At 39.5% G+C, this 26,741-nt stretch overlaps 2 protein-coding genes across 9 annotated transcripts in view; one reads left to right on the top strand and one right to left on the bottom strand.

The window, feature by feature from the left end:
* ZDHHC20 (zinc finger DHHC-type palmitoyltransferase 20) overlaps window positions 1-24,331 on the top strand; it is a 50,826-nt gene extending 26,495 nt beyond the window's left edge. Inside the window, exons 4-14 of one of the 7 annotated variants that reach the window (XM_042791923.1) lie at window positions 763-883; window positions 2,266-2,335; window positions 3,531-3,563; window positions 4,365-4,485; window positions 9,719-9,754; window positions 10,874-11,006; window positions 12,506-12,632; window positions 13,890-13,979; window positions 15,133-15,248; window positions 15,655-15,732; window positions 18,626-24,331. In XM_042791923.1, coding sequence (XP_042647857.1) covers window positions 763-883; window positions 2,266-2,335; window positions 3,531-3,563; window positions 4,365-4,485; window positions 9,719-9,754; window positions 10,874-11,006; window positions 12,506-12,632; window positions 13,890-13,979; window positions 15,133-15,248; window positions 15,655-15,692 — 885 coding nt within the window. In that variant the 3' untranslated portion in view covers window positions 15,693-15,732; window positions 18,626-24,331. The remainder of the gene's footprint in view (window positions 1-762; window positions 884-2,265; window positions 2,336-3,530; window positions 3,564-4,364; window positions 4,486-9,718; window positions 9,755-10,873; window positions 11,007-12,505; window positions 12,633-13,889; window positions 13,980-15,132; window positions 15,249-15,654; window positions 15,733-18,625) is intronic. The other 6 variants (XM_042791926.1, XM_042791929.1, XM_042791925.1 and 3 more) reach the window with 6 other exon arrangements.
* Window positions 24,332-25,038: 707 nt separating this feature from the next.
* MRPL57 (mitochondrial ribosomal protein L57) lies at window positions 25,039-26,728 on the bottom strand. 2 transcript variants are annotated; one of them, XM_032991139.2, is made up of 2 exons: window positions 26,658-26,728; window positions 25,039-25,511 (listed from the first exon to the last, which is right to left on the bottom strand). In XM_032991139.2, the coding sequence occupies exon 2, from the start codon at window positions 25,504-25,506 to the stop codon at window positions 25,198-25,200; it is 309 nt and encodes a 102-aa protein (XP_032847030.1). In that variant the 5' UTR covers window positions 25,507-25,511; window positions 26,658-26,728; the 3' UTR covers window positions 25,039-25,197. The 2 variants fall into 2 exon arrangements, with proteins under 2 accessions (XP_032847030.1, XP_032847031.1); XM_032991140.2 differs by lacking the exon at window positions 26,658-26,728 and adding an exon at window positions 26,537-26,651.
* Between the last annotated feature and the right edge of the window lie 13 nt (window positions 26,729-26,741).

Here is a 26,741-nt window from a genome sequence, read left to right as displayed (position 1 = left end):
CACAGGGGCTTGTCAGCACACTGGGTTTTATGGGGCTTAATGGTAAAGCTCAATTTCAGTGGATACCAAACTAAGTGTTTCACAAGTGAGTAAACGCTCTCCAGGTTCTTCTGGTAAAGCTCTGCATTTCAGTGAGGCTTCAACAGGAATGCTCCTCGTGCTTTACTTAAATCGTAACTCAAACTGTGCAGGCTTTGCTGAAGTTGGTTTCAGTAGAGCTCATGGATTTTGAGACTGGTGCTGACTACTCCCACGTAAAAATTCCAGTTAAACTCTTTCAGTTTCTGTGCTGTAGCCATGAAGCTCCCCCCACACTTTTTTTCCCCCTCTGGTTTGCACCTCTGTTGAAATCAGAGAGAGGAAGTGGGATAAGAGAACTTTAGTGCCCTGTAGCAGCAAAGGACTGTTGCACCTTCCTCTTACTCACCCATCGCTTTACACTTACCAGGAGTTAAAGAAAGGGTTGTGCCTTCTTAAAACTCCCTTGAGTCTCTGCCTTCCTTTGTGTTGAAGGGAAAATACTACAGATAATGGAATAGAGATGAAAATAATTTCCTTTAAAATAGGCCCAGGACGATCATGGAGGATCTCCTGTAATTCGTGTAGCATTCTTTTTCCTTTGTGGCATTTTTTAGGTTGGTGGGTGGGGTTTACCCAAAGACATAGGATTAAGATACATAGGGTCTTTTCCTTGGAGCTTGACTAGAACGCAAACTAATAATTAATCTCCTCCCTTTATTCCATTTTCTCCCTCCCTCCTAGTTCTGTTTATCAAAAGCTGATAAAGAACAATATGAAAAAGAAGAGAGACCAGAATCCCAGCAAGAGATTTTGAGAAGAGCTGCTAAAGACTTGCCTGTTTATACAACAACAGCATCGAGAGGTGAGATATAAAGATAATTCTGTGCTCCTGAAGCTGCTAGTTTAATTCAGTAAAATTCATTTGATGTCACTGATGAACAATCTATTGAGCGCATATTGCAAAGGCCATGACCTTGTTTCATTATTTGTTTCATTATTTGTTTCAGCTGTTGTTTTTTTTCCCCAAGAGAAACTGGAGTCCTTTGTCTGAGGATCTCAGTATATAGACAGTATTTGGAATTAAAAAAAAAAAAAGACTCTTCTAGCAATTAGATAGATGACATTTATATCTAATTGTGGCTATAAAAAATAAACACAGCAAATAAATATAGCTAATATATCTAGAAATAGAGAAAGATAAACTTCTAATTCAATTTTATAATCTTTTATATCCCCCTTTTAAACTTCTTTTTCTGAGCTATATCAGCTCAGCAGGAGGAGGAACATCATACTTAAGTCTAGAATTTAAGAACGAATAAATGTTGTTTCATTCCTATCTGCAATTCAGTACAAAGCTAGTTATGGGCTATTTCTGTATTTGCCTTTTATATAGATATAGACATTTTTATTCCAAGTTATATGAGAATGATCTGTGAAACTGTCTTATACATATGTATATTCTTTAAAAAAAAAAATCTAGCTTTTATATGTATATATATCTGTTGCTCTTTCTTAAAAGTAACAACCCTGTAGAGTTTTCCAAAAACACAAACTACTCAGAATAACTGTTACCAAAGTTTACTGTGACTTTCCAAACAAAGCCTAAAGGACACCTGGCTTTTTTGAATACAAGCCTCTCTTTAAGGGAATCCCAGTCTTAAATTTCTGGGGTGGTCTGGGAAGCTCTTGCCAGCTCTTAGCAATTCTGCCTAGCTGTAGGTGTTGGCTTTCCTCCTCCTTTCAAACTGCCTGTGTTGGTGCCTTATATCCATTGAGAAGAGCCTGAAGGCTTGTTTAAAAATATCCGGGAAAGATGATGAAGAGCTGAACAGTCTGCTAGATCACTATTTGCTGAAGAGGATAGAGAAAGCTAATGCAGAAAGTTGGCTTGCTGAAAGACTGTAGTTTCACAGCAGAATGGCTGAGTAACTGGTCCAGAGGTAAAAAACAGTAGGGGATCAGTGCCAGTGGGTGAAGGATGGGAAGACTGTGGAGCGAAAGAATAAATGGAAATGGACTTGGTACAGTAGTAGTAGATTAAAGTCTTTTAAATACTTTCATATGCTACATTTCTTTAAAAGCTCAAAAGTGCATACCATAGGAGAGTAGGCATGTGAAGGTCTGTGAGAACAGCTGTGGCAGGGGAGGGCAGGAAGCTCTTTAAGATTCAGTTCTTATTAAGGGGGGAAACCTTTGTAAAATTAAATGAGTTCTAATGATTTGACCCTTGCCACTTGAATGCAGCAATCAGATACTGTGATCGATGCCAGCTAATCAAACCTGACCGCTGCCACCACTGTTCTGCATGTGACATGTAAGTTACTGAATCTGAAATGATGGATTTTCTCTCTCCTGTGATCGTCACATTATTGTGTTCATGTCTTTAGTGTGCCAGGCCTTGCATAACAGCAGGTTTTACTATTTGTTCCTCTCCGGCCCCCAGTACTTGGATTTCATGAAAGAGCAAAGTTCCTCCTGTTGGTGCAGTGTTACTACTGCAGCCCCACTGTCTGAAGTGGTGAAACTTTTTAGGAAACCTGCTTGTAGCGTTGTAAAACTGTACTTATATTTTAAAATGAATCAATCAATCCGTGATTGCAAGTAAAGAAAGGCAGGTTTGAGTTACCAGCACCTCAGCACCAGCAAATGTTTATTATAGAACTCTTATATCTTGCTTCTACAGACTTGAAACAGACATGTGCTACTAATAATACTAAAAAACTTTGTCAAAGATTGACAGTGGAATCACATGCCTTAACCATTTCAGAGACATCACTGCTATTCCCTAGCTTCATTCTGAATCATCAGAGAAGTCTGTAAAGGCACTGAAGACTGAGGCTGTGTGTGAGCTTCAGTAGGCTGAGGTTGAGGAAATCGAGTTAACCGAAGAACTTAATACACATGTTTTGGGCTAACATCGCATTTATTAGCAAATACAGTGAATGTATGTGTGTCTGAAATGTCTAGTGTCTGTCCTTATAGTAACACAGATGAAAATGGCATGTGGACAATTCAGATTACCTACTGTGCTTCTCTTTTCCTCAGTTAGCTTTAAAAAACAAACAAGCAAGCAGCAAACAAAAAAAAAGGTAGCAAAAATAGTCCTAAGATAGACTTAGTTGAAGTGAATGCCAGGCTAACATACCTTGTCCACAGAACTCTGAAGGGTCCTTTGGATTTGTTTTCTGTTAGTGTGCACATGAAACTAGTATGGCTTAATGAACTGTTTCCTGGTGTTGCTCAGTAATGATCCCTATGTTAATTTAAGAGACTCTCTGCAGAGGTGGTCTTCTGGATCTCACTTGGTCCCTTTGGGTGAAAGGATGGCTGCTATAATACAGAGAATTGGCATGATTGAGAAAGTCTTGAAAAAGATACAGTGGGGCAAAATACTTCAAAAAAACCCAAACAAAACAAAACAGCCCCCTAACATACAGAAGCTAAAAGTATGTGTCTTAGAAAGAAAATGTAGTTTTTTGCTTTAACTTACTGGAAATTGTATCTTTCAGATGTGTACTAAAAATGGACCACCACTGTCCATGGTAAGTTTATGAAAACAAAAAAAAGACCAGTATGATAATGATGAATTAGATGATGCTTCAAAAATGCAACTTGGATGTAAAACTTGGAGGCTTTAATATGTGAAAATAAATCTGTTCCTTATGTGTGTTGCAACACAGAGTTGTAGGCCCAGTAGCCCAAATCATGCAGTTTCTCCTTACATAGAGGAACCCTGGCGTTAAGGAGACCTATGAGAAATGGCATTTATTTATTTTGTTTAGTTTGGTGTTGTTACCAAGAGAGGAGATACCCATGACACTGTGAAAATCAGTTCTCTGTTCTAGGTGATACATAAGACCACTCAGACAGTTACTCTTCTGCAGTTTGTATTTACTGGTAGTCGGTAAAAATATTATCTGCTGTCACTATAAAAATAATGCTGTCAGCAGTTGACTTGAGGGTGGTTTTGTAACCAAAGCAACATCCACTGAAATTGATGGAGAGGCTTATACTATCTTCTGTGATGACTGCAGTTAGTTCATAGTGTGCGAGACGCTGCCTATACAGACTGTATGTATCATACGCTTTGCCAGCTTATGTCCTGGCCTGTAGAACTTCGGGGGGGGGCAAAATTTATGCGAGGGGCCCAGATCATTTGGCGTAAGGAAAGAGACTTCAAAATGGTGGCTTAAAATGAGTCTGAAACACTAATGTCAGACTCTTTTGGACACACCACTGACATACACGTTATGCTCTGCAAAAGCTGAATGTATTGGGTTTTTTATTTGATTTTATTTTTTTGTATATCATAGTAACTTCTTTTCTCTTTCCCTTCCTTCTAGGGTGAATAATTGTGTGGGATTTTCTAACTACAAATTCTTCCTCCTGTTTTTAATGTATTCCTTACTGTACTGTCTGTTTGTTGCTGCTACAGTCTTGCAGTACTTCATAAAGTTTTGGACAGTAAGTTCTAAGGCTTTTATTTGTTTGTTAATTTGGTCAACCCCGCATGTGTTATTGGAGGCTGCATCAGCATGTTGTCACTCACCATTTACTCTGTTCCATAGTTCATTATCATTAACAGCATCAGTCGAAGTGACTGAAGCAGGAGAACCTTGTGAATGTTAATGAATTAAATGTATTACACTGCCCAGAATGAGTAACTGGGGGAAGAAGTTCTGATGAGGACACTGCAATGTCTCAGCTCCATCGAAATCGAGTGGCACAGCTCAGGTTTTTTTGAGACTATTGGATATAGATATGTAGATACAGAAAGAACTGTCTATACCGAACAATTACATATATATATATATATATGTATATGTGTGTGTATATATATATGCACGCATACATATATATATATATATATAAATACTGACAAATGTGAAATACAGGTCACAATTTTGTATCGTCCTAGACTTGTGTGGATAATCTGCTGCCAGATAAGGCATATTAATTTCTTGGGAACTGACCGAGCTCTGTTTTGGAGTCCCTACGTAGGCATGTCTGAAGTTCATACTAGTGGCTTTTATCGATCTAATGTGGGTAGAATGCTAAGATATGTGCAGTGTTAATGATGTACATCTTCCTTGCAACTTTTAGCAGTTATGAAATGATTGATATACATACACGCATCTTAGTAGATTTAATAACGTTTATGTGAAGGGCAACCGTCCTTGTACATCAGTGTTATATCCCTTTTATCAGTTCTGTTCCAGTCACATTCCAGGCTGAATAGAGTGTCTTCTGGTGTTGTTCCCTTTCATCTCCAAAGCCTTGTACTGTGCCTTCCTGTTTCTAGGCAGAAAAGTTAGTGTCAGAATTCCCTTAATCAGTTTCCATTAACTAACATGAGAAAAATCACTGTAAGTGGAAGGCTCTCCATCACATTTTTATAAGTAAATACCGGTGCATATTTCTTAGATGCTAGTTGATGTCAGAGTAAATGGGAAAAGCAGTCTTTATCTATAGCTGTGGAAATAATCTTTATTGGAGCAAAAAGATGTTGCCATGTCAGGGTACGAAAAGCTTGATCATGTATTCAGAATAGCTGTACTTTGAGACAGCTGGCATTAGACAAGTAAGATAAATGGTGTAAAAAGTACGTTTGTTTGTGTTCATCTAAGCCTCTGGGTCTGACCTGCCAAAGTACAATGTTTCTCTTAATCTGTCAGTTCTGTATAGCAGCGGGTCACTGGAGAGCAAGGAACTGTGTGGGAATTGACCTGTCAGTATTGTGTGAGATGAAAGCCATAAATGTATTTATCATTCATAGCTGTGGCTTGATAGATATTTCAAATGAAATGGTCTCATTCTGCTGTTCAGTCTTGCTTGACTCTAAATAGTTAAATTTTTAATTGATGAATGCGCCACTCCCAGATATCTGCCTGGCTGCTTTCTAGTGCTTTGTATGCAATTCCTAATGAAACTGTAGATGTGCTCTTACATATTTACCAGTCAGTGCTTGAACAAAAAAAAAAAAAAAAAAATTGCTTTGTCACCTCACTTCATAAGTGTTAGTGCAACAAAAGTCCACAGGACATCTGACCACAATGAACATTAATACCAGCATTTGCAGCAAGGCTCTGCCAAAGCCCATCGGACACAATCTTGAAGTTTGAAGTGGACCCTTGAGCAGAGGAAGTAAACTTAAGAGGAATTTTATTTCTTTTTTAAAATTATGTAGTTGTTAAAAGTGCTTCCTGCAAGAATGGGCTACTTCTGAAATGTGACAGTAGACAATGTAGTGTGCTTGCACTTGTTGCTTCCACTTCCGGTTACTTCCAAGACAGAATCTGGTGATGCCATGATCTTATCATTAGTGTAGGTCTCTGACTCACTTTACTCATTGATTACTTGTTCTCATTCCACAAAGCTAATATTCCTCTGATCTTATAAGAGCCTGATTAAAGTAGGCGTCCAGAAAGAGGTGGCAGCACCATACTCATGTAGGCTTGCAAAATTTAGTATGTCTCTAGTATGTAAGCTTTTAGTCAAGTGCTGTTGACTGCAGGATAGAGTCATGGAACCTTCTCTCTGCGTTTATATCCAGATCAGAGTAGAGTACTGCTGACACGTGCTGTCTATAGACTGCTTCACTACATTGCTAATGCTCAGCTTTGTCTGCTACAGCATCAGACAGATTACTGCTTTGACATTTTCTATTGAGGCTCTCTAGATGTTGTTTCCCCCCACCCAAAGCTCGACTATCAGAAATGTTACAGTATACCTTCAAAAGGTAGTATTTCTTTTTTGCTTCCTCATAGATGTTTTTCAGAGAAAGTGTGCAACAAACTGCTGTATATATCTGGTGTTGGGATAGAAGATGAACTGCTTCTTCAGGAGTGTAACCTTGGTCACTTCAGAACTTCTAATAATGAGGTTGTGAAGGTGTATGTGCTAACTACACAAATGTTAGCAATCCATTGTTTTGCACCATTGAGAATACTTGCATAGAGACATGACACACATATGCATACTTGGGAACATTGAGAGACATGCACACCTACCTAACTCTTCTGTTGAAGAAAGTCTTTGTGTTGCCCGTTTGCACATGCAAGAATTTTACGTAGCATCTTTCAGGCTCTGTGCAGAAATGCTAAAGATCTTGATACTGTTCATACAGCGATGGAACAACCACAGTGGTTGTAAATGTTTACCATAGGCTTACACACTGAAGCAGATGTTAAAATCTGTTTTGTAGATCAAGGAAACTTTTTTTTTAATACTCCAAACTACTTTTCCTATGTTCATTAAATTTTTATTTCTATCTAGGAAGTTGTTAAAGATGGGCAGATAATATCTCAGTTTAAGCAAATGTATTTGATACAAACACCAGCACTGGCTGAACGCCCAGTCCTTGATGCCTTGTTTACACAGTGCATGGTGGTACTTCCCAGTGTATATTTGTATCTGCTCTCATTCTTTCTGCCCTCCCTCCCCCTTGAAACCTGTATATTTTCCAGCTGTTTTCAATGTCTTCATTGTGCTCCAAATTATATTGGCAATCCTGAGTATAACTAATTCAAGGATGTGATATGTGTTGTGGGTAGATGGCACGGGTTTCTGCAAGACTTTGGTTGTATTAACAAAACAACAACACTAACAAGAACAGAGGAAAACAACAACAATAACAACGACAAAAAAAAAAAAAAAAAAAAAAAAAAAAACAAAAACAAAGAACGAGCAATTCCAGATTCTTAGAACTCATTCCTCTTGCATATACACATAAGGACAGACATTAGATCATCTGAGTTTTCTCTAGATTTAAGCTAGACCTAGCTATTAAAAGATGAGTAATGTGTGAAACTCTGACAGTACTTTTTTTGTTGTGAGCTTTGTTTGGGGCTTTTTGTGACCTGGTGTATGCTCAAACGACTGCTTATGAATGAGTTTGTAGGGGACTCTTTAGAGTAGTGACTGGCTTCAGTCTATTACGTGTGCTAAGTAGCCCAAATTTTATTGTGCAAATTGCTTCCTTTTGTAAACTCTGCAGTTCTTTCACCTGCAAGACTGCTTCTGTGCTGCTGCTGAGCATAATGATTTTAAATAACTAATGTCTGAAGTTTCACTCTCTTTTCACATGTTGTGTCATGTGGACTGTTGCTGGAACACAACTGTGAATAAGCCTGTTATACACACTCTAAGCCTGCACGCTTCTTTCCAGAAAGGAATTGGCCATTTTTGAAAGGTGCTTCAGTTCTGCAGCTGTCATTCAGGAACTTACAAACAGTGTCTGAAACTGGGTAGTCAGAAGAGGTAAATGCTCCCTGGGGATTGTGCAGATAAATTGTGCATAATTCAAAAAACCCTTCTCCAGGTTACATAGCTACTGTTTCAGGAAGATGCAACTGAAATAAACGTATTTTCTGGCTCACAGTAAATGCAAAGACTAAGCTGAGACTGCTACTGCTTTTTGAGTTTCAAAATCAACTGGCCTAAGAATTCTTTATAGAGCCCTATTTTGTTTAAATATGCAATTCCAAAAGAGTCATAGATACAGAAGTTACAAAAATTAATTAGGAAATTGGAGGACACCGCAGTGTGCTCTGAGGTAGGAAAAGTCATCAGAGCTTTAACATGAAGCTTAGGAACAAGCAGCAATTGGAATATGTATTTTACTAGCCTTGATTTCAGGGGATCACAAAACACAACATATTTCTACAGCAGGGGGAAGATGGACTGTTGCACAAATTGTCTAAGCAAAACTGCATTTTAAAAAAAAATGCAGTAAATAAGGAAACTGAACTTTGACGGCAGTTCAGAGAGCTGGACTCTGCTATTGTGTGCTTACTGTAACATGATCTGATGGTAGCCAGCATTTTTGAAAATGCTGTGTATATCTGCCTGACTCCAGGGTAGGTGCTTGGGCTCTCCCTAGGCTTTCTGCTCAGATTAATATAACCTAAAAGCCATACATCTTGCTTATAGCAGATTCATTAATTGCTAGCATCTTAGCTAAAATGGCTAATACCACTTTTTAGGTATAAAGTTCAGAATTTAAAAGCTGATTTAAACTAAACTTCCCTGTTTCTTGCTTTATTTTCTGAAGTACTGGTTCAGTTTCAGATGTTACACTAAGGATATATCCCACAAACATATCTCAGTACTGAAGGATACTGGGATGAAAAACTGTAATGATGTGTTATGGGTTCTTTTTTTAAACAAATTGTGCAAAGAATGGCAATTTATTTTTTTATGATTTTCACTGAAACTACATCTAATGGTAATAAATGTGTTCTGAAGTCAGAAAGATTTTGTAATTTATAAACCATTGCTTTATACCTCTGGAGTATTCCGAGCTTTTGAGACTTTTATGATTGGTTTCATAACACAAAATATTCATGTAAACCTTACTTGGGATGGAAAAAAATAGCAAAGAATGCACCTGGTGTAGTCATGCTGTTCAAGCTGAGGAACCACTTGAAAGTGATCCAGCCGCCATCTGAATAGCAATACTTCTGTGCTTCGGTAGAAAATTTCATGCCTTGGAAGTCAGTAGTGTGCTCCTATGTACTCTGTCCTCTGTCCTCTTGGAGAACAGGGGCTAAGGCTGCTGATGGGCGTTGGAACTCAGCACATCCGAGAGCACATATGCACACCAACCATTTTGTTCCTAACAAAGCCTGTGCTGTTTTCAAACACTTTGTCTGAACATAATACTAGTGTTTAATAAATTGTCTTTGTTTGCGCAAAGCTTTGCCGCAGGAAAGCTGCAGAGAATTGTCCAAAGGTAAAACCCAATATTGCTGTAATTATTTAAATACTGGTCCTACTATAATTTTTCTAATACAGTCACGGTAGCTATTTGCACCATCATGGAAGGAACAAGACTTGTAATCTGTTGCCTATAAATACAGGCAGCAAGCAGGGATATAGTTAATATCTATATGCACTTGATCTTAATTTAAATGTGTTTTAGTCTTAAAAAAAAATCGGCCTTAGATAAGTGGGTATACTGAATGAGCTAATGGAAAAAAGTAATGGCAATAATGCTAACTAAACAGCTGAATAAAAATAGCCTCTTTGCTTTCATAGTGCTGTTAAAGGTCAGCTACTTAAAAGTACTGTGATTTTGATGATATAGAACTGGAATAGTATTGTTACAAATCCTATTGGCCTCTTGAAAATGCAAGCCTAAAAATAGCTGGGGTTGAGGGTGGAATCAACTATCCAATATGGGTGGGAGTTTATTTTTTTATATGGCGGTTGTACTGAAATTGTTCTTTTTCATATAGATCTGGTGAATCACTTCTGCCTGGTCAGACGTGGCAAATATGTTTTGCTAGGTACATGCAGATTGTTGCATAAACCTTAGAGATCACCAAAAATTGAACATCAGTCCCAGGTCTTGTCTAGGAGTTGTTCAGTCTTGGAAACACAGTATGGCAGCCATTTCCCTTTTACATTTCTTACACCGGTTCAAAAGTAGGTTCAGTGTTATTACTTTGCCAGGAAAGGGTTTGGACATTTTTGTTCTATTTTCCTCCCTCAAATAAAGTAATTTTGGACACGTTTTCTCTGTGTGTCTCTGCTAGTGGCTGCACAGTTAACATTTTTAGTATAGATTTTTTTTCCTTGCCCTTTGCTGTGCATTTAAAAACTAACAGATGGACATATGCACTCATGCTACTAAACTGAAGTGGAAAGGGTACCCGTCAGCTTTAAATATGTTGTATACCAGTTTAACATGACATGAAAGGAAAGCTGGGCTTGTGGGTTTTTTTGCTTTGTGAAAAGTGAGTTGGAAGACCTATAGCAGAATGAGTGTGGCAGAAGATGTTGAGCGACAATACTACATTGGTTGCTAAAAAGTGTTAATGTATTAATCTCTTTCTCTCTTTCTCCCCAGAATGAACTGCCAGATACTCATGCAAAATTCCACGTACTGTTCCTTTTCTTTGTGGCAGCCATGTTCTTCATCAGTATACTGTCACTCTTCAGCTACCACTGCTGGCTAGTTGGCAAAAACAGATCAACCATAGGTTAGTTAATTGGAACATGGAACTTATCCTTGTCCAGAAAACCAGCAAATCAATGAGAATGTGAGGCCTACAGGATAGGCCATCTTATAAATGGTATTTTTAAATACTGTGCAATAAGAAGCATATTTGGTAACATTAATTGAAGGTGAAACATATGGGAAAATTAAGCATATTTAGGGGTCCTCTGCTGGAGCCAAACGGATTCGTGATGAATGTCGATTTCTTTTATTTGTATTTTTGAGATATCTGAGGCAATCTGCATTTTTGTTGTGTTTTTATATAGTGTTAAGTATGTAACAAAATTGCTACTTGCTAGTAACCCTGATGTTCTAATACTTCGAGTAGCTGAGTGGCCCCAGCCAAGGTGAAGGCTCTACTGTATAAGAACATACTACATTTTGAACTAGATCCAAAAGAATATTCTTAAATCCTGTGAAATAAAATGGACCTTGCGATTAGAAAGTGGCTCGTAAAGGCATTGCAATAAAAATGAAAATACTGATGCACATTTCCTAAATAATAAGAGATTTACATAATTTCTATGCCTAAATGTTTTAAGTGGCCTTGACCAACATAAGCAAGTTACATGCATTAGTTAAAATATCTGAAGTTCTTGCTAAAGCATTTTTGAAAGTGCTTTTTGCAGGGCAGGAACAGGAACTGGTGGGTCTGGTGATTAAAAATTATTTTCAGCTTGCTAGAATTTTTTGATGGAGGAGAAGGAATTTTTTTGATTGCTTGACAGGAGAGTTGAGTCCTTTTTCTTTTGGCATATCTACAGATAAGGAATATTCAGTCCCATTTTTAGCTTTGAAGAAAATTTTAGCATGTTACTTGCCCGAAAGTCAGTGGTCATCATTGGCAACACAGTCAGTACTTTATTTATTTACTTTTGGTATCATGATTGTAAAAAGACATGTTGTTGATACAGGGAGAGCAATGAGTCCTCTCAGTTCTTGGCCAAGGGTATAACTGGACTGACTAGGAAAATGGTGGTGGTTTGCTGCAGTTTGTGGTGTGTCTGTGTTTCTAATGTAATAGATCTCATCTTTCTCTAATACTACGGGATGCTCTTAACCTAAGTATGGTTTTAGGTCCAGTAGTGCTTATGATAAATTGCTTGTAGGAGAGGAAGTCTGCTCAAAGAAGGCTTTACAGGCCAAAGAGAGAGCTAACCGTCAATGAATAAGGGATGTGGTATCTTTGGCACGCTGATGGTACTTAACTCTTTTTCAGACCTTGTGTTAAATGTAAAGAGAGAAAGATGACTGTTCTGTTCACGTGACTTTCTTACCTTTCATTTCTATTTTTGTCATTAACCCTGTACCTTTTTTTTATGCTCTCTGAGTACTTGTGATGACTATTTTTTCTTCCATAATACACATCAAGATCGTCTCAGCTTGCCTGACACTATTTTCACCTAGAGAATTTTGAGTCTGTTTATTCATCTTCTCTGACTCCTTATCACTTTAGAGATATTGCATGTTTTTCTTTTACAGAAACATTCCGCGCACCCACATTTCGAAATGGCCCTGATAAAAATGGCTTTTCTCTTGGATGCAGCAAAAATCTGAGGGAGGTTTTTGGAGATGAAAAGAAGTATTGGCTACTCCCTATCTTTACAAGGTATTCAGTCTGAATGGGAATGAATTGGGGAATAAATTGATTCTGTGACATTCACCTTGCCTCCCCTCCTGAAAAATAAAGCACATCTGAAAAGCTGACTTGTAAATCCTGCACAATAAATATTGGTGTAAGGAAAATGTGCAGGAGAAAACCGAGCAGACTGCACAGTTTTCATTCAGAGACAAGGGCTTTCTAAGTTATGGAAGTTTGGAAAGCTTTGAGATTTCAAAAACTGTACACCTTTTGGTGGTAGTATTAGTGCCTGATTATAGAGCAGAAATCAGCAACTCAGAGGAGATCCAAATGCTTGAACTTCAGCTGCACTGAAACAGCGTTGCTTTAAAAACATGCCCTCTTACCCCTGAAAACACTTGACAGCTTTCCTTTTGCTGTAGATGACAGTTTCGGTATTGAAAGCTGCCTGAGAAAGTGCATGTAAATAAGCAGCAGTGCAAAAAAAAAAAAAAAAAAAAAATTGATGCTATGCAAAATACTGGTTTTAAAACTTCAGCTGAGCCAGTGTTAGGGAATTCCAGATAAGCATCAGGGAGGCTTGATGAAGCAAGACTGACCTGCTGCCCACTCCCACCACTCCCGAAAGTCAGCAGAACAAAGTGGGCACTGCTTTTTGGGGTTTTTGCATCAGTTTAAAATGTTGACGAACCCATTTATGAAGCTGAGGTCTGGTAGCAAACAGCAGAGGTGATAACAAGATCTTAAATTGCTTCATCTGTTTGCTCAACTACTATGACTTTTCATGTGATTAAAGACAGAAGCTATATTGTAGAGGGATCGGTCTGTTTTGCCACCACATTTTATCCTGAATAAACTTGCTTTCCAAGAAGGCTTAGCTAACCTCAAAATGATGGGTGGAGGGAGAAGCATGACCACCAGAATATTATTTATGCTACAGCTTCTGGGGTTGTAAATACCAGGTTGTCTGACTACATGCACACGGTGGTTTGGGGGAAGACTAGAGCTACAGTCTACAGAGACAGAGTGATGTTTCTGAAATACATAGACTAGTGCTGTGCTCAGCAATCCACACTGAGTGGAAGGGTGGGAATCATTTGAGCTTCAAGATTTAATTAACTGATCATCCGGCTTAGTGGTGGCACTGCCTTGCTCAAGTCTGGAGTTCCACACTGCATTCAGTGATTGCTTCGAACCTGTAGCGTTTGCCTTTTGCATTGGTACACTTGTTCAGTTTATTTAAGTCAACTACAACAGCGATTTGAATCTTTGTTTCTGGTTTAGTTTGGGCGACGGGTGTAATTTTCCAACTCGTTTGGTGATTATGGATCCAGAGCAACTTACCATCTCAAGCCAAAATGAACCTGCCAAAAGGTAACTATAGCATTTTAGATTCTCATTTTGTACTGTTTTGTACTTCATCCAGAGATAAAAATTGTTTCACAATTTTTAAATTTTTTTTTTATACTTACTGTCATGTTCAGAATGAGTTTGTAAGTCTTCAGAGAAGGATAGGATGGATCACGACTGAAAAATGGTGCTGCTTGATGCAGAAATGCTGTTTCTTGGTTTTGACCTATAACAAAAGGATATGGCTCTAAGGAAATAGTAACACAGAAGGTAAGAGCTTACTGGCTCTTAACAACAATCAACAAAGTCCTAGGGAAGACTGAATAACGGTCCATGGAAAAAAAAAGTTTGTTATTTTTTGGAATGAGAGAAAGGCAAGGTGTATATATCATTTGTATTTCACCTCCTTCAGCGTGCTTAAACCAGGGATACTGAGATGCAGTTTGCAGTGGCTGTGGCTATTGGTGGGTTTTAGCACTGAAGGGGTTTTAGTTCATTACTCTTTATCCCTCCAAATTTGCATGTTTTGTGTCTTCAGTGTATTTTCAGGAAGTTGCTTTAGATTCAGAGACACAGGAGTATGAAACTTCTGGGGATGTTTACATGTACCATTTGAGAAGTCTTCGTTATAGCTTAATGAATTTGTAGCTTAAGGTTGTTGGCAGCAGCAGTTATGTGAGTTACCAGGCATTAGGGGGGTTCAGTGGCAAGACCGAGAAGAAGTTGCTTCCAGCTCAACATAACCTGTGGAATTTACACATGAGCAGGACCCTTGTGCAATCACCAGAGTATCCTTTTGCGTTAGCAAGATGTTCAGCCAAAGACTAGCTTTTACTGATGGGGTAAGATGGCATTAGATTGTTCTTCCAGACGGTATTGGTAGGTTTTCTTTTTAACTGTGTGTCAGTAGCATTGTTGTCAGTATGCTGTTTCTTGTCTATCAGTCTGTGCTTTTTTTCCATTAGAACTGTGAGTGGCCTATGTCAGGTAAGGGTGTAGATTAATGACCGAAACAAGCCTGTAGGAGAATTGTGTCTGGAGGCCAGGGGCCATTTTTAGTTGGCAGCGTAGTTTTGTTTGTTTGCTTTGCTCTTAAGTAACTTCATGACTCTAGGAATGTCTGAAATAAGCAGCTACTGCTATTACAGAATTCCTGTTGACTTTGCTCACTTTTCAGCTCTGGAGCCAATCAGTCCTTTCCTACTCGACCACTCAGTGAATCACAAAATCGATTGCTAGCCAGTGACAGTCAGTGGGTGGAAAGTGGCCCTGAAGAGGAAAATGTTAAATCAGGTAGCCTGCACCATAACACTTCTGGTGATTCTGTGGTTTTGTTTGTGGTGGGTCTTTCCATCTATTTTTATTTTTTTAGGCCTGATAAGTCCTTAGGAATTGGTTGGAGTCAGTAGAAGAGTATTTGTTCTGTAGAATCAAGTCAGCGTGTTTATAAGTTAAGGCTAACTTGTGTCTCATACTCTGCTCCAAACCGAGTTATTACACTAAGGTAATGGATAGATAATTCTCACTTTTGTACTTCCTGTTCTGAGATTTTTAGATCTTTTTACACTTGATTAGGAGGAGGAAAATATTTTTTTCTAAAATACACATAACATGATAAATGTGCTTTGTGGTTTGAAGTCTTTGCTATTTGTTGTGCAAATCTGCGAAAACACATAATTGAGATTCTCTCACATTTTAGGTGCAAAAAAGCATATTATAGTTTCATTGGAAAGCTGATCTCAGTTTATTACTAACCAACCATCTCAGTGAGAAACAGGTAAGACCAACATAATCAATTGCCATTTCTGTATGTGTATGAGTAAACTAAAGTAGGAATCTTGAAGGCAAAAGTCACTAATTGTGGAATGCAGAGGAGTCCTCTGATGTTGGATGAGTAATAGAAAAGTCTAAATAAAACTCAGAATGATTGTCCAGAAGACAAGAATGGGAGTAATGCTGTAGTGCAGGAAACATGGACTGGCTAGATCTGAGATGAGTCAGACTAATCCTGTAATTTAGATTGAAGTGGCTAGTGCTGGCTTTCTTACCTGACCAGGGAAAATAATCTAATCTGCTAAATGCACAATTTTGAGATGAAGTGCTGTCTTGAGGAAACGTTGTTCTTAAGGAACAGCTCCTTAACTGTCTTAATCGTATATTAGTGGGCCATGCTGTGCTCTTTAAGAAGCTGTTTGCACACAAGGAAGGAAGCTCAATAGGTAAATATATGTGTCTGCATACAGGCAGCTTCATCACACTTGGAATTGACAGTGATCTTTTATGCAAGAGCTCTTCATGCAATTTGCATTTAAGAAATACAGTGAGTGCTGCTGCATATATGAAAGCTTCCCCTAGTGTATTTCCAGTGACTAAATTAGACTTCTGTGTTGACTTCATACTGTGGTGAAGTTTATAAACCCCACTAATTTTTACTCTCTGGAAGAGAAGCAAATCTTATTTGGACAAGTAGCAAGCAAGCATAGATCCTGAGGGCTGAATCGTTCACCTCTCTTTGACTTTTTCTTTCTTTCTTTCTTTCTTTCCTTTTCCACTCAAACAAACAAACAAAAAAAAAAAAAAACAAAAAAAAAAAAAAAAAAGAGGGAGACAAAACTTGCAAGGAATTCCTGGGTTTTTTTAAGAGAAAACACAATATTTGAGTGTTGTGATCTCAGTAATTTTAGGATCACTTTTTTTTTTTTTTTAATAAGCCTTCTGACCTAGAATCATTGCGGGGGAAGGGGAAGGCTGGTTTGGTTTCAAGAAAAAAAGTCTGTCTGAAAGGTCTTTGTTGAGGATGGTGTGATGCTTAGGCTGATGTTGGTCAGACTGCTCAGTGTAAACTCCTACAAAAACCAAAATTAGACTAGTTAGTGGTACTTACGAAAAAACTACTCAACCATGAGAACCCACCAATAATGATCTTTCCCTTTGCAACTTTATATAAATGTGCAAATGAATGTCCCAAGCAAGGGACTCCTTTCAGCCCCTAAGTATATAAAAACTAGATCTAAACAGGTTACAGAGGCTTTTCAGTTCTTAACAGAAAGGAATAGATATCTTCTGAGAGCAGTTCATCCCAGCAGCCTTTGATAGGATATTACAGCAAGGTCTTAATCTTTCTTTCCACTGACCCAGAGAAGGGAGCGTAAGTGACTGGGGATTACCGCCAGTTTGCCGCCGCTTCCTCCTTGTGCTCGGGGGCAGGGAAGGCCACACATTCCCACCCTGCTCCCTGTGGCTCCGCTCTCACAGGAGACAGTCCTCCATGAACTTTCTTTGGACTGAGTCCTTCCCATGCTGCCCCAATGTGGGTCACCCCCGCATGTTGCAGTCCTCCCAGGGCCAAACTACACGAGCAGGGGCTGCTTCTCCCCTCAGAGTCCCGGCTTCCTTTAAGTGCAGATGTCTGCTCCAGTGTGGGCTCCTCCACAGGCGTCAGGTCAGCCTCTGTTCCACCAGTGACCCCCATGGGTGGCAGGGGGGGCAGCCCTACCGTCTCACCGCAGGACACAAGGTAGAGGTCTCTGCTCTAGCACATCTCTCGCCCTTCCTCCTCTCTTCCACTGACTTCAGTGATCACATAGGTGTCTTCCTTGCAACTCTTCCCCAGAAGTCCTCCACCCCCCTCCCAGCTTCCCCTTCTTAAATACGTTATTGCAGAGGCACTGCCACTGTTGCTAATTGCCTCAGTTCTGGCCAGAGGTGGGCCTGACTTGAAGGCAGCGGAGCTTTCAAGAAGCTTCCCAAAGGGGCCACTACTGTAGCCCCCTCCCCAGGTACCAGAAACCCTGCCACACAAACCCAGCACAGCTGAACAATTAACTGGTAATAGTTTGAGATTAATTTCCTTTCCATCCTCCCTCTCTTCCTAAAATCAGGCCAAATTTAATAAAGAAAAATTGTGTACTTTGTATCATACTTGCCTAAACTACAGAAGTTTTAAAAGCTGTGTAAATAAATACTGTGTAATTGCGTTGAATGCAAAAGTATTTTGGTATTTGTTATCTCAAATAATGGTTAACTCAGTAGCGCAATGTTTCATCTGTTCTGAGTTCAGTTGGATTTGATCACCATTTCTGGAGGACAAGGTGGTTAATTCCAGTCTACCTGTAATTGTAAGCAATTGTGCAATAACTGTGAGATCCAACACAAGTTCCATGTACTTTCATATACCCTGTAATAGACTAATAGTTGTATTTTTCAATTTTATGCCTATAACATGAAGCAGAATCAGTCAAAGTCATGGCTGACAAGCAAAATTCCCAGATTATTCTAGAGAAAAGACCGTGATTTGCAAAAGAAGGCCAATTCCCCAGCCTCACCTAGGTAAATATAATTTGAGTCCCCGTATCTATCAATTTCATTAAAAATGAATGAGCAATTCTTGCCAATCAGGGATCCAAGTCACTTTAGCCACAGGTCAGTGGTGATGGATTGATGTTCCTAGTGCAGATAATCTTCTAAAACGTAAAAGGTTTAAAACAAAAACAAAACAAAACGACTCACACCTTCCAGAAAGCTCATTATGAGTTGAAGTTACCTTAACTGCTGTCCTGAATGAGGAGTCTGTAGATCACATTACTTAGCTGCATTCTTGTAATGCCCTATGATCTGTTTTTTCAAAGCTAAAGATGTAATCCCACTGACTACTTTTTTCGTTTCACTAGGTTTCTACAACACATTTTGTGCTTGAATATTACTCAGTTTTGTTTGGAAGAAGTTGATCAGTAAAAAAATGGAACATGAACATTTTAGGAAGAAACAAGAAATTCAAGTTTCTGCACAGTACAATGGATTCTTGTAAGCACTATTGCAGACCAGGGAAGTTAAGACAGATGCCTTAAGATTCTTAACGTGCATTTATGCAACACTGAATAATATACTGCTACCAAAGGGCCAAATCCTGAAGTGCCCTGCTTGGATGCACAAGGTCCAGGGTGGGAACTATGCATTTCTGTTATGCTGCAGTGGTGGAGGTAGATGCAGAGATACCTACCTCCTCACGGGTAAGCTTCATACCTTAGGCACTGCAGAAGTCACTTCCATAGCAGGACTCCAGGGTACAGAAAGAAAGAAAAAAGGAAACGAAACAAAAAAAAAAAAATGAACATAGAGCATGGCCGGTGAGTCTGAAGTGCAACTATACACAGTTCAAACACCGGGTGATGGGGAAGGGACTTGATGATGTCTTCTCCCCTCTTCCTGTTAACCAGTCTACCCCATGATCATAGCTCTCCCAAGTCTTTTGGGCCCGAGGATTCCTTCTACTAGCTGTGCTTTGGAGCAGGACAATGCCAACAACATAAAAGCCTTTTACTTGGGTGTTGCTTTTTCGCTATAGGATTGAGCCCCCTCATCATTTTAACTTGATTTATTTAACCATATCAAGAACAGAGCTCAAAGAAACAAACTTCGTTTTTAGTTGAAAAAACATGGATTATTACTTTACAACAGTTGTCTATCAGCATACAAAGAAAAGCCAATCCAAAAAGGAATTAACAATTGTTACATCTTCTGTTAATGTCTGCAATGTTCTGTATGAGGCAATAACAAAACGGTAAAGTACCCCTGAGAAAAACCTTATTGCAGCTGAGTGTTGGTAGAAAATGGAACTGGAAGAATACTGCTTTTTCTGTGGGACCCTTGATGGTTTCTAAATACTGTTTTATACTTTTGTTTTATCTTTTTAATAAAGGCACAAGTTTTTATTGGTTCTAAAGTAGCATTTAAACAAATCTCAAGTACTTACGAGAAAATTAGTGTTGGATCATACATCTGTGTTAACACACTGAAAATTTGTATGCTTTAGTCTGCCACTTTCAAGTCCAGTTTAAGTGATGCTGAAATTTCCAAAAATTGAGTGCTTTTTGCAGTGATGTACCTGTTCCCAACAGACAAAATATGTTTCCTGTGTGAAGAATAGCCCATCCTAAGATCAAGACCTACAGCAAACAACATGAGGGATTTTTTTCCCCTCACTCCTTTTTTGGAGAAGACTTCTAAATCATCTTCGGGTGATATTGGAATTTTACACCTGTAAAAAGTGACAAATACTATTTTCCTGTCAGTAACTTTTCTGATGTTCAGCTGATGCTGAGTACAAGTAGACATGAGCCCTTTTGTTACAGACTGAAGGCAGTAGCCAAGTTGATGATCTGGGCCAAAAGAACCTGTTTGGTTTCTTTCCCAGACTGATTGCTACTTAAGTCAAATATGTTTATGATGGAGATACTAGAGATACTAAGGTATCAAGTATACTGTAAGGTTTAAAACAAGTATTTTTTGTCTTTGGAAAGAATAAATTTTTCTTAGATATTAACCTTCTAGAAAAAGAACACTTTGAGAACCTGTGAACATGATTTAGTCGCTGTTGAATGTTCTTGAGACAGAAGTAATGGTCCAAACTTGCATGTTTTATAAAAGTTGCAGAATGTTTCTTCAAACTTTGTACAAGAAATTTTGCGTTTGCTGATTTCAAAACTTACAAAACCATTTGCTCCACATTGAGCTGAAAGGTTTAGCTTTTTCTTCTCCAATGTCAAGTGAGAAGTGTTCATCTGAATGTAAGCTCTCAGCAGTACTGCACCAGCAGAATTTCTTGGGGAGGACAACAGAGACAGAAGACTCCGAGTTCAAATGGCTCATTCTGAATACCAGGATTTACAGCCCCAAACACTGGTGGAACTGTAATGGAGGGCCTGGGATATCATCTGGCTTTTACTGCATCAGTGTATGACAGCTGAGATAACACATACTTGCACAGACATCATCTAGCAGAACTATATGCAAAAATCCATGTCTCTAATATGGTAAGTATCACTGATACAGCAATATGGTCTCTGCTCACCTCCCATCCCCCAAAATGCTTGATATATCCCCATATGAATGTATATCTACTGTAGGCTAACAACAGTATAACTTGTTTGATTTCTTAAGTCAGGATAGTTAATCTACAGGAAAAACTGCAAGTAAACAGATGGGGCTAACTCCATGTGTGTTCTCTAGCAAGTGCTGGTCTTCTGAAACCAGTTCTTTGTATATCTGATGGATGTTTTTGTGGCTTTTCATAAAGAGCTGATGTTTCTGACACCTTTATGCAGATCACAGGTACATTTTGTTCCAGAGGTTTCTCAAGTTTCAGATAAGAAAAGGAGAAAAGCAGTGTGCTTAAGGATACTCTTGAAGCCATAATTACTTTGTGTAAAAGCAGGTATTACTGAAAAGTCACCCTGACAAATATGAAACATAGTAAAATGATTCCAATATGATTCTTCCAAATTCACAAACCCCAACCCCCCTTTTCTTTCCCCTAGGGGAGCTGGTTACTAAGAGAAACCCCAGATATAAAGGAGAAAAGTTCTTTAAGGAAGCTGTATTGAGGAACTGTTAAGGGCACACGATGCCCTTAGGGGATGCCCTTAGGCCCTGGCTGTGGAGGAGGTATCATGGCTGTGGGGCAGGACAATGTCATCTGTCTTTGAGTTCTGTCCTGACAGCTCCCTAGCCATAAGCAAGGGCACTTGGCGCTGTATCAGAGTAGGAGAGGCCAAAGGAGGGAGCAAGCTAGGAATTTAAAAAGTTGGTGAGAACAAACAGGTGTTTGGCTGTTGAGTTGCTAGCAGACTTAGGTATCACTGTCAGCACAGGCAGCGGGCTGCAGGGGTGCTCCAGGAAATAGGTCTTTTTGGCCCATGCACTGAAGAGCTGAAAACGTCCAGTGGATGCAGTGAGAAAAGCAGCCCTGCCTGTTCAGGAGGCCAGAAGGGAGATGGATCCTGAGGAAAACAACTGTTTGGGGTGCTGGTCACGTTGTACATGGTGGCTTTGTGCTTTAATCTACTCTGTATAAGCAAGTTTTGAAAATACCTAGATTGTCACTAAAAATAACAGCCCTTAAGCTTTTAGTTCCACCAAAATAATTACTATTGCAAGCCATAAATAGTATTGTAGTTACTGTAGGATAGTTGGCATTGGCTGCAATTAGAGACTATGCTTTAGTATTTCTTACTGCCTATTTCTTTTTAAAAAAAATCCACATACACATGCAAGTCATACACACAAAATAACATTAAACTCCCATGGGAGGACAGAAGCCTGTCCTAGGGCAAGATTTCAGTATGATTTCTCCTCGAGATTTCTTAAAAGTCTTGAGGTGTTAGTTGTCCCTATGAAGACGAGACAGGGAGATCCACGAATAGAAAATACCTAACACTACACAGCTAATGCACTTGGTTTTTTTTCTTACAGTTATTTATTCACAGGGTGTACAACATACACATCACTGCTGCTCCTACCAAAGGCACATTGTGGGAAGAGGTCAGGAAGAGGTTTCTGTCATAACTGACTTCCTACAGCATTATCCTGAGATTGCAGTGTCACAAGTTAGACACATCGTAAGCCTTTGATTAAAAACTTGCGCTTTAAATATTCAGAGGGTTATTTTAGAGGGCGTTTGAGCACTTCCATTTTTAGCGATTTGAGTAGAAGTGATAATAATGTTTTTGTTAAAGCTGCCCCTTGAGTGTGAAATTTGCAGGTACCAAGCTACTTTTCATATGCTATTAGAAACAGGTCCTGTTCTCCTGAGTGCTAAAATGCCTGCAGTTTTCAGCTACACTTTCTTCCCTCGTTTGATCTTCTCTGGCTCTTCTATATTGTAAATAACCTTTCGGGGTTTGGAGGTTTTGGTTAAGTTCAATACCATTCAGTGTGCACTCAAAGAACTTCTTAATCTGAAGTATGGTCCGGTTTTAGCTTTTTAGCTCACCAGAGCCCCAAGAGGATGAAAAAAGCAGCGTTTGCAGCAGCATTAGTATCTGGCAAATTTAGCAAGAGATGCATTGACTCCAACATAGATTAACCAGATCTGCCTAGATCTGGAGCACTGACTGGCCATATTTATTTAAAAAAAACAAAAAAAAACACCACACAAGACCGCACAAAAAAACTCACCCACAACTTTGAGCTTCATAGTGTATGTTCTCTGAGGACGTGGTCTAAAATCATATATAATTGGGAGGTTCAGGTATGCATTTACAGAGGCTCCAAACAGCAGCTACTTTAACTCAGCGGAGATCAAGAACACATCTTTCACAGTACCTAAAAAATAGCTAGGCATGCAACATCAGAGGCTCTTCTATCCCTAAATGGCACCAAAGAGAGCAGCTGCATATTAAGTGTTTTGTTATAATACTGAACATTTACTAATTTCTATCAATTTATTTTGTATATATAGACAGCTTTTTATATGCATTTTTCTTAATTACATAACTGTCATTAAATGTAATGAAGCTGCAAGTTGTAGTTAGTTTTAATGGTGATTAAAACTGGTGTTTGGCTGTTTGTTTTCTTCAGCAATTACTTGAATCTTGTTTCCATTAGGTAGTGAAGTATGATGTTTACAGGATTGCTTTCTTTGGGTTTGGGGGGTTTCCCCATCTTTCTTCCCATGCCCTGCCCCAATAACCAGAGGGCACGTGCTCAGCACTTAAGCAAGTGTGTTGGGGATGAAGTATCCACCTTTGTTGTCACCAGAGCGTTAGATCATGCAGGTTCCCTTCCATTCACGTTACTTGGCTGACAACTTCCACGTTCTAGCATGTTCCTCTCCAATCTCTCTTGTCCCTTAGCCAGTTGCTATCAGTCAGCTTTATTGTGAGAAACTGAAATCTTTCTGAACAGCAATTTACAATTGTAAAACTGTCATAAAAAAAGGCAGCGTTCCTGATGTTAAACACCTGCCCCCTCTCCCTGTCTCCTTTTTAACTTAGATGAATTAAACATCCCTGGGTTTCCTCTGTAATTATTTTTCTATTTGCCAGCAAGGATCATCAACATTTGCACTAATCAAGTCCCAGCGGTTCTCCTTCCACATAGTTATTTTTAATTGTCCTACCTAAACTTGTAAATGAGCTGTATTTAAGTTTGAGGTGAAGTGTAAAAGATGTCTGTAATAATGACACATTTATTGTATTTTTTTGTATGTTACAGATAGGACTAGTCCTATGCACAGAGAAAACATGTTGCCATTTATAGTTTAATACTTGAAGTAACTTTTTAAAATGGGCTTTTATAAATGAATTACACAAAATCACATTGCTTTGCCTGGAAGTTCCTTCATGTTTTAATTGTATTGTGCAATTTCCCCATATGTATACTTTTTCATAAATGTTATCTTAAGCCATTTATAGACGTTGAAAGCGCATTCACAATTTTGTATGTCAGCGTTCAGACCTGTTCATACTTCTCTGAGAAAGTTGTTCCATTGTAGGCCTCCTTTCCAAAGTGATAAAATATGAATGGACATGACACTTGAATTCATCAGTGAATGCAACATCAACTTAATAAAAGAATCTGAAACTTTTTAGCTGTAATGTGCGTATCAGATCAATGAGAAAAACTCCCTACCTGGGAACCATTTTGTAACTCTTCCAGTTTTTACACTCCACCTGCAACAAACCTAAGATTACGCTGACTCTTGGCACATCGTCCAGGTCACTTGGTCTTGAGAGGGGAAATAAAAAAAAATGACTTGTGGCTGACTATTTTCTTTCGGACACTAAACATAACTTAGAAATCAGATTGCCACTTAAACACCAATCAGCTGTGTTCCTTTTAGATCAGAAATAATTTCTGTAAGAAGCAATGACAGAGGCACTTAAATTCGGCAGTTCACAAGGTGTTAAAAAACTGAAACATTTTACAATCTTCCCGGAGTTCTAGCTTCATACACCCAATTTTGTAATTCTAGTTCATCTTGGTCCTTGCATGCCTGAAGTATTGTCAGTTGTGTCTCAAGTACTGATGTATACAGAAGTCTCGCTTCAGAAGGGAGAGGGACCAGTAAGAGCCATCTGGTCAGTCCTAGCAGATCATCCCTTTCAACAGAGCAGGTGTGCTCTCCTAGCTTTCAAAAGGAAATTAGTGAGGCTACACATCTAGTTCACATCATCATCATTGCACTTGGTAACTCAGGCTGTTTTATGCAAAACCCCCGAAGAACAGAAGGCAGGCAGATGGCAGAGAGAGCCACAAAGTACTGGCTTTTTCTAAAGAGACAATAATAACTCAAGATACACTGTTCTGTAGGACTACTTTTTAATGTTAGATTTTGTATACTGTAACAAAGTCTTGTTTGTCATCTACCCTTATTATATTGAATTACAAAACTGCCATAGTAGGTACAACAGCAGATCCCAGGGTAGTGCATAATACACACCAAATATAAATACACCGTTATTCAAGTCCACTTTTTTGACACATTTAAGTGGTTTAAATGATCACTGATATATCTGTGCTCAGGAAACTTGGCTCTCATCAGGATTTTGAAAGCTTCCCATCTTGCACGTCTCTGTTCCGTGTTATGTTTGTACTCCTGTTCCCGTGTTAGGTAAGGTCGACTCAGCCAGTATTCATTCTCTGCTTCAATTTCCAACCTTCGGATCATTGCTTCCTTCATTGAAAGGGTAACCACTCTTGGTCGCCTGTACTTTCCAATCCACTGTTTTCCAGGAATTCTCTTTTGGAGTAATACTGTTGTTAAAAACATTATGCCTCAAAACATAAACAAAAACATAACATTACTTTAGGGACAAAAATTCAAAATTTAACATGAAAAATTAAAAACTTGGCACGCACTTACTCCACTGCCTGTTAGCTGGCTGTTTTGAAGTTCAGAACCTGATATTCACAACTAACCATTATGTACGTACAGTAGACAGTATGATAAGATATTGTAGAAACCCAAGACCAGAAAAGGGAAGTGGAAATCTTTATTTAGCTGAAAAGTGTACTCAGTTATCCTTACATGAAGATTAAAGCATGTCCTCTGTAAATTATTTATGCAAAATCTAGTCCTAGGTATTATTAAAGGATTCGCTTCATTCACTACTTCTTCAAATAGCTAACTCCTGTCAAAACAGGGAGTATTTCCAGGCCTATCTTCTAGATCCACATCTGGCCATTCCTTCGTACTAAGTTTTGAACCACAGTCTCCCCATAAACTTACTGGTATACAATTAACTAGTCTTGTACTTTAACTATGGGAAATGTGGTTTGCAGAGAAAAACAGTATCCTATTAGACCAACTAGCACGTGTAGAAAGCACAAATACAGTTTCCAACACAATATACAGGCTTAACAAAGAGGCAAGAAAGGCCAAGCTACATTTCGATTTGACACACGTGCTATTCATTAACCTCTAATAGTCCTAAACGTGCCTAACTTCTAGGTCTCTCATTACACGGTTACTTGCATTAGCAAGCCAGCCAAGCACTTTAACGCGGCATAAACCTGCACTGGTGCGGAGAAACGCCACCCCGCCATACCCCGTTCCCATCGTACAACTGCACGCTGATCTCCCACTGCCCGGGCCGGTTTGGAAGCGAAGCTGTGGGGCTCTGCGGGGGCACAGCCGCCTCAGCCCCCACTCCCCCCCCCCCCCGCCCCGGGTGGGGGAAAGCAGAGCAGAGCTGCCCGTCCCCACAGCTCCTCGCCCTCAGGCCCGCGCCAGGAGCCAGCCGTGACGCCGGGGTTCAGCCCGCACGGCGGATCCCCTGCCCCTTCCCCACAGCGGTTACCTTCCGGTGCGGGGCCGAGCCCGCGCTTTGGGGCGAAGAAGCGCCGTGAGAGGCCACAACCACCACCCGAGCTCTGGCGCTAGCGGAGCCCCGCCATGCCCTCCCCTCCCCCGGCGCTCACCGGCTCACGGTGCCGACCGCGGCCCTGTCGGCGGGAAGCAAAATGGCGGCGGGGGCGGGCGGCGCCTCTCGCGAGAGCTGGCGG

This window comes from Tyto alba, unplaced genomic scaffold (assembly GCF_018691265.1).
Source record: "Tyto alba isolate M040663 unplaced genomic scaffold, T.alba_DEE_v4.0 Super-Scaffold_2, whole genome shotgun sequence".
NCBI lineage: Eukaryota > Metazoa > Chordata > Aves > Strigiformes > Tytonidae > Tyto > Tyto alba.
The sequence above is the reverse complement of the archived record's forward strand: the minus strand, read 5'-3'. Positions and strand labels throughout refer to the sequence as shown.

Excerpts from the sequence above, each read along its gene's own strand:
- MRPL57 (XM_032991139.2), bottom strand. The coding sequence starts at position 25,506 with ATGTTTTTAACAACAGTATTACTCCAAAAGAGAATTCCTGGAAAACAG.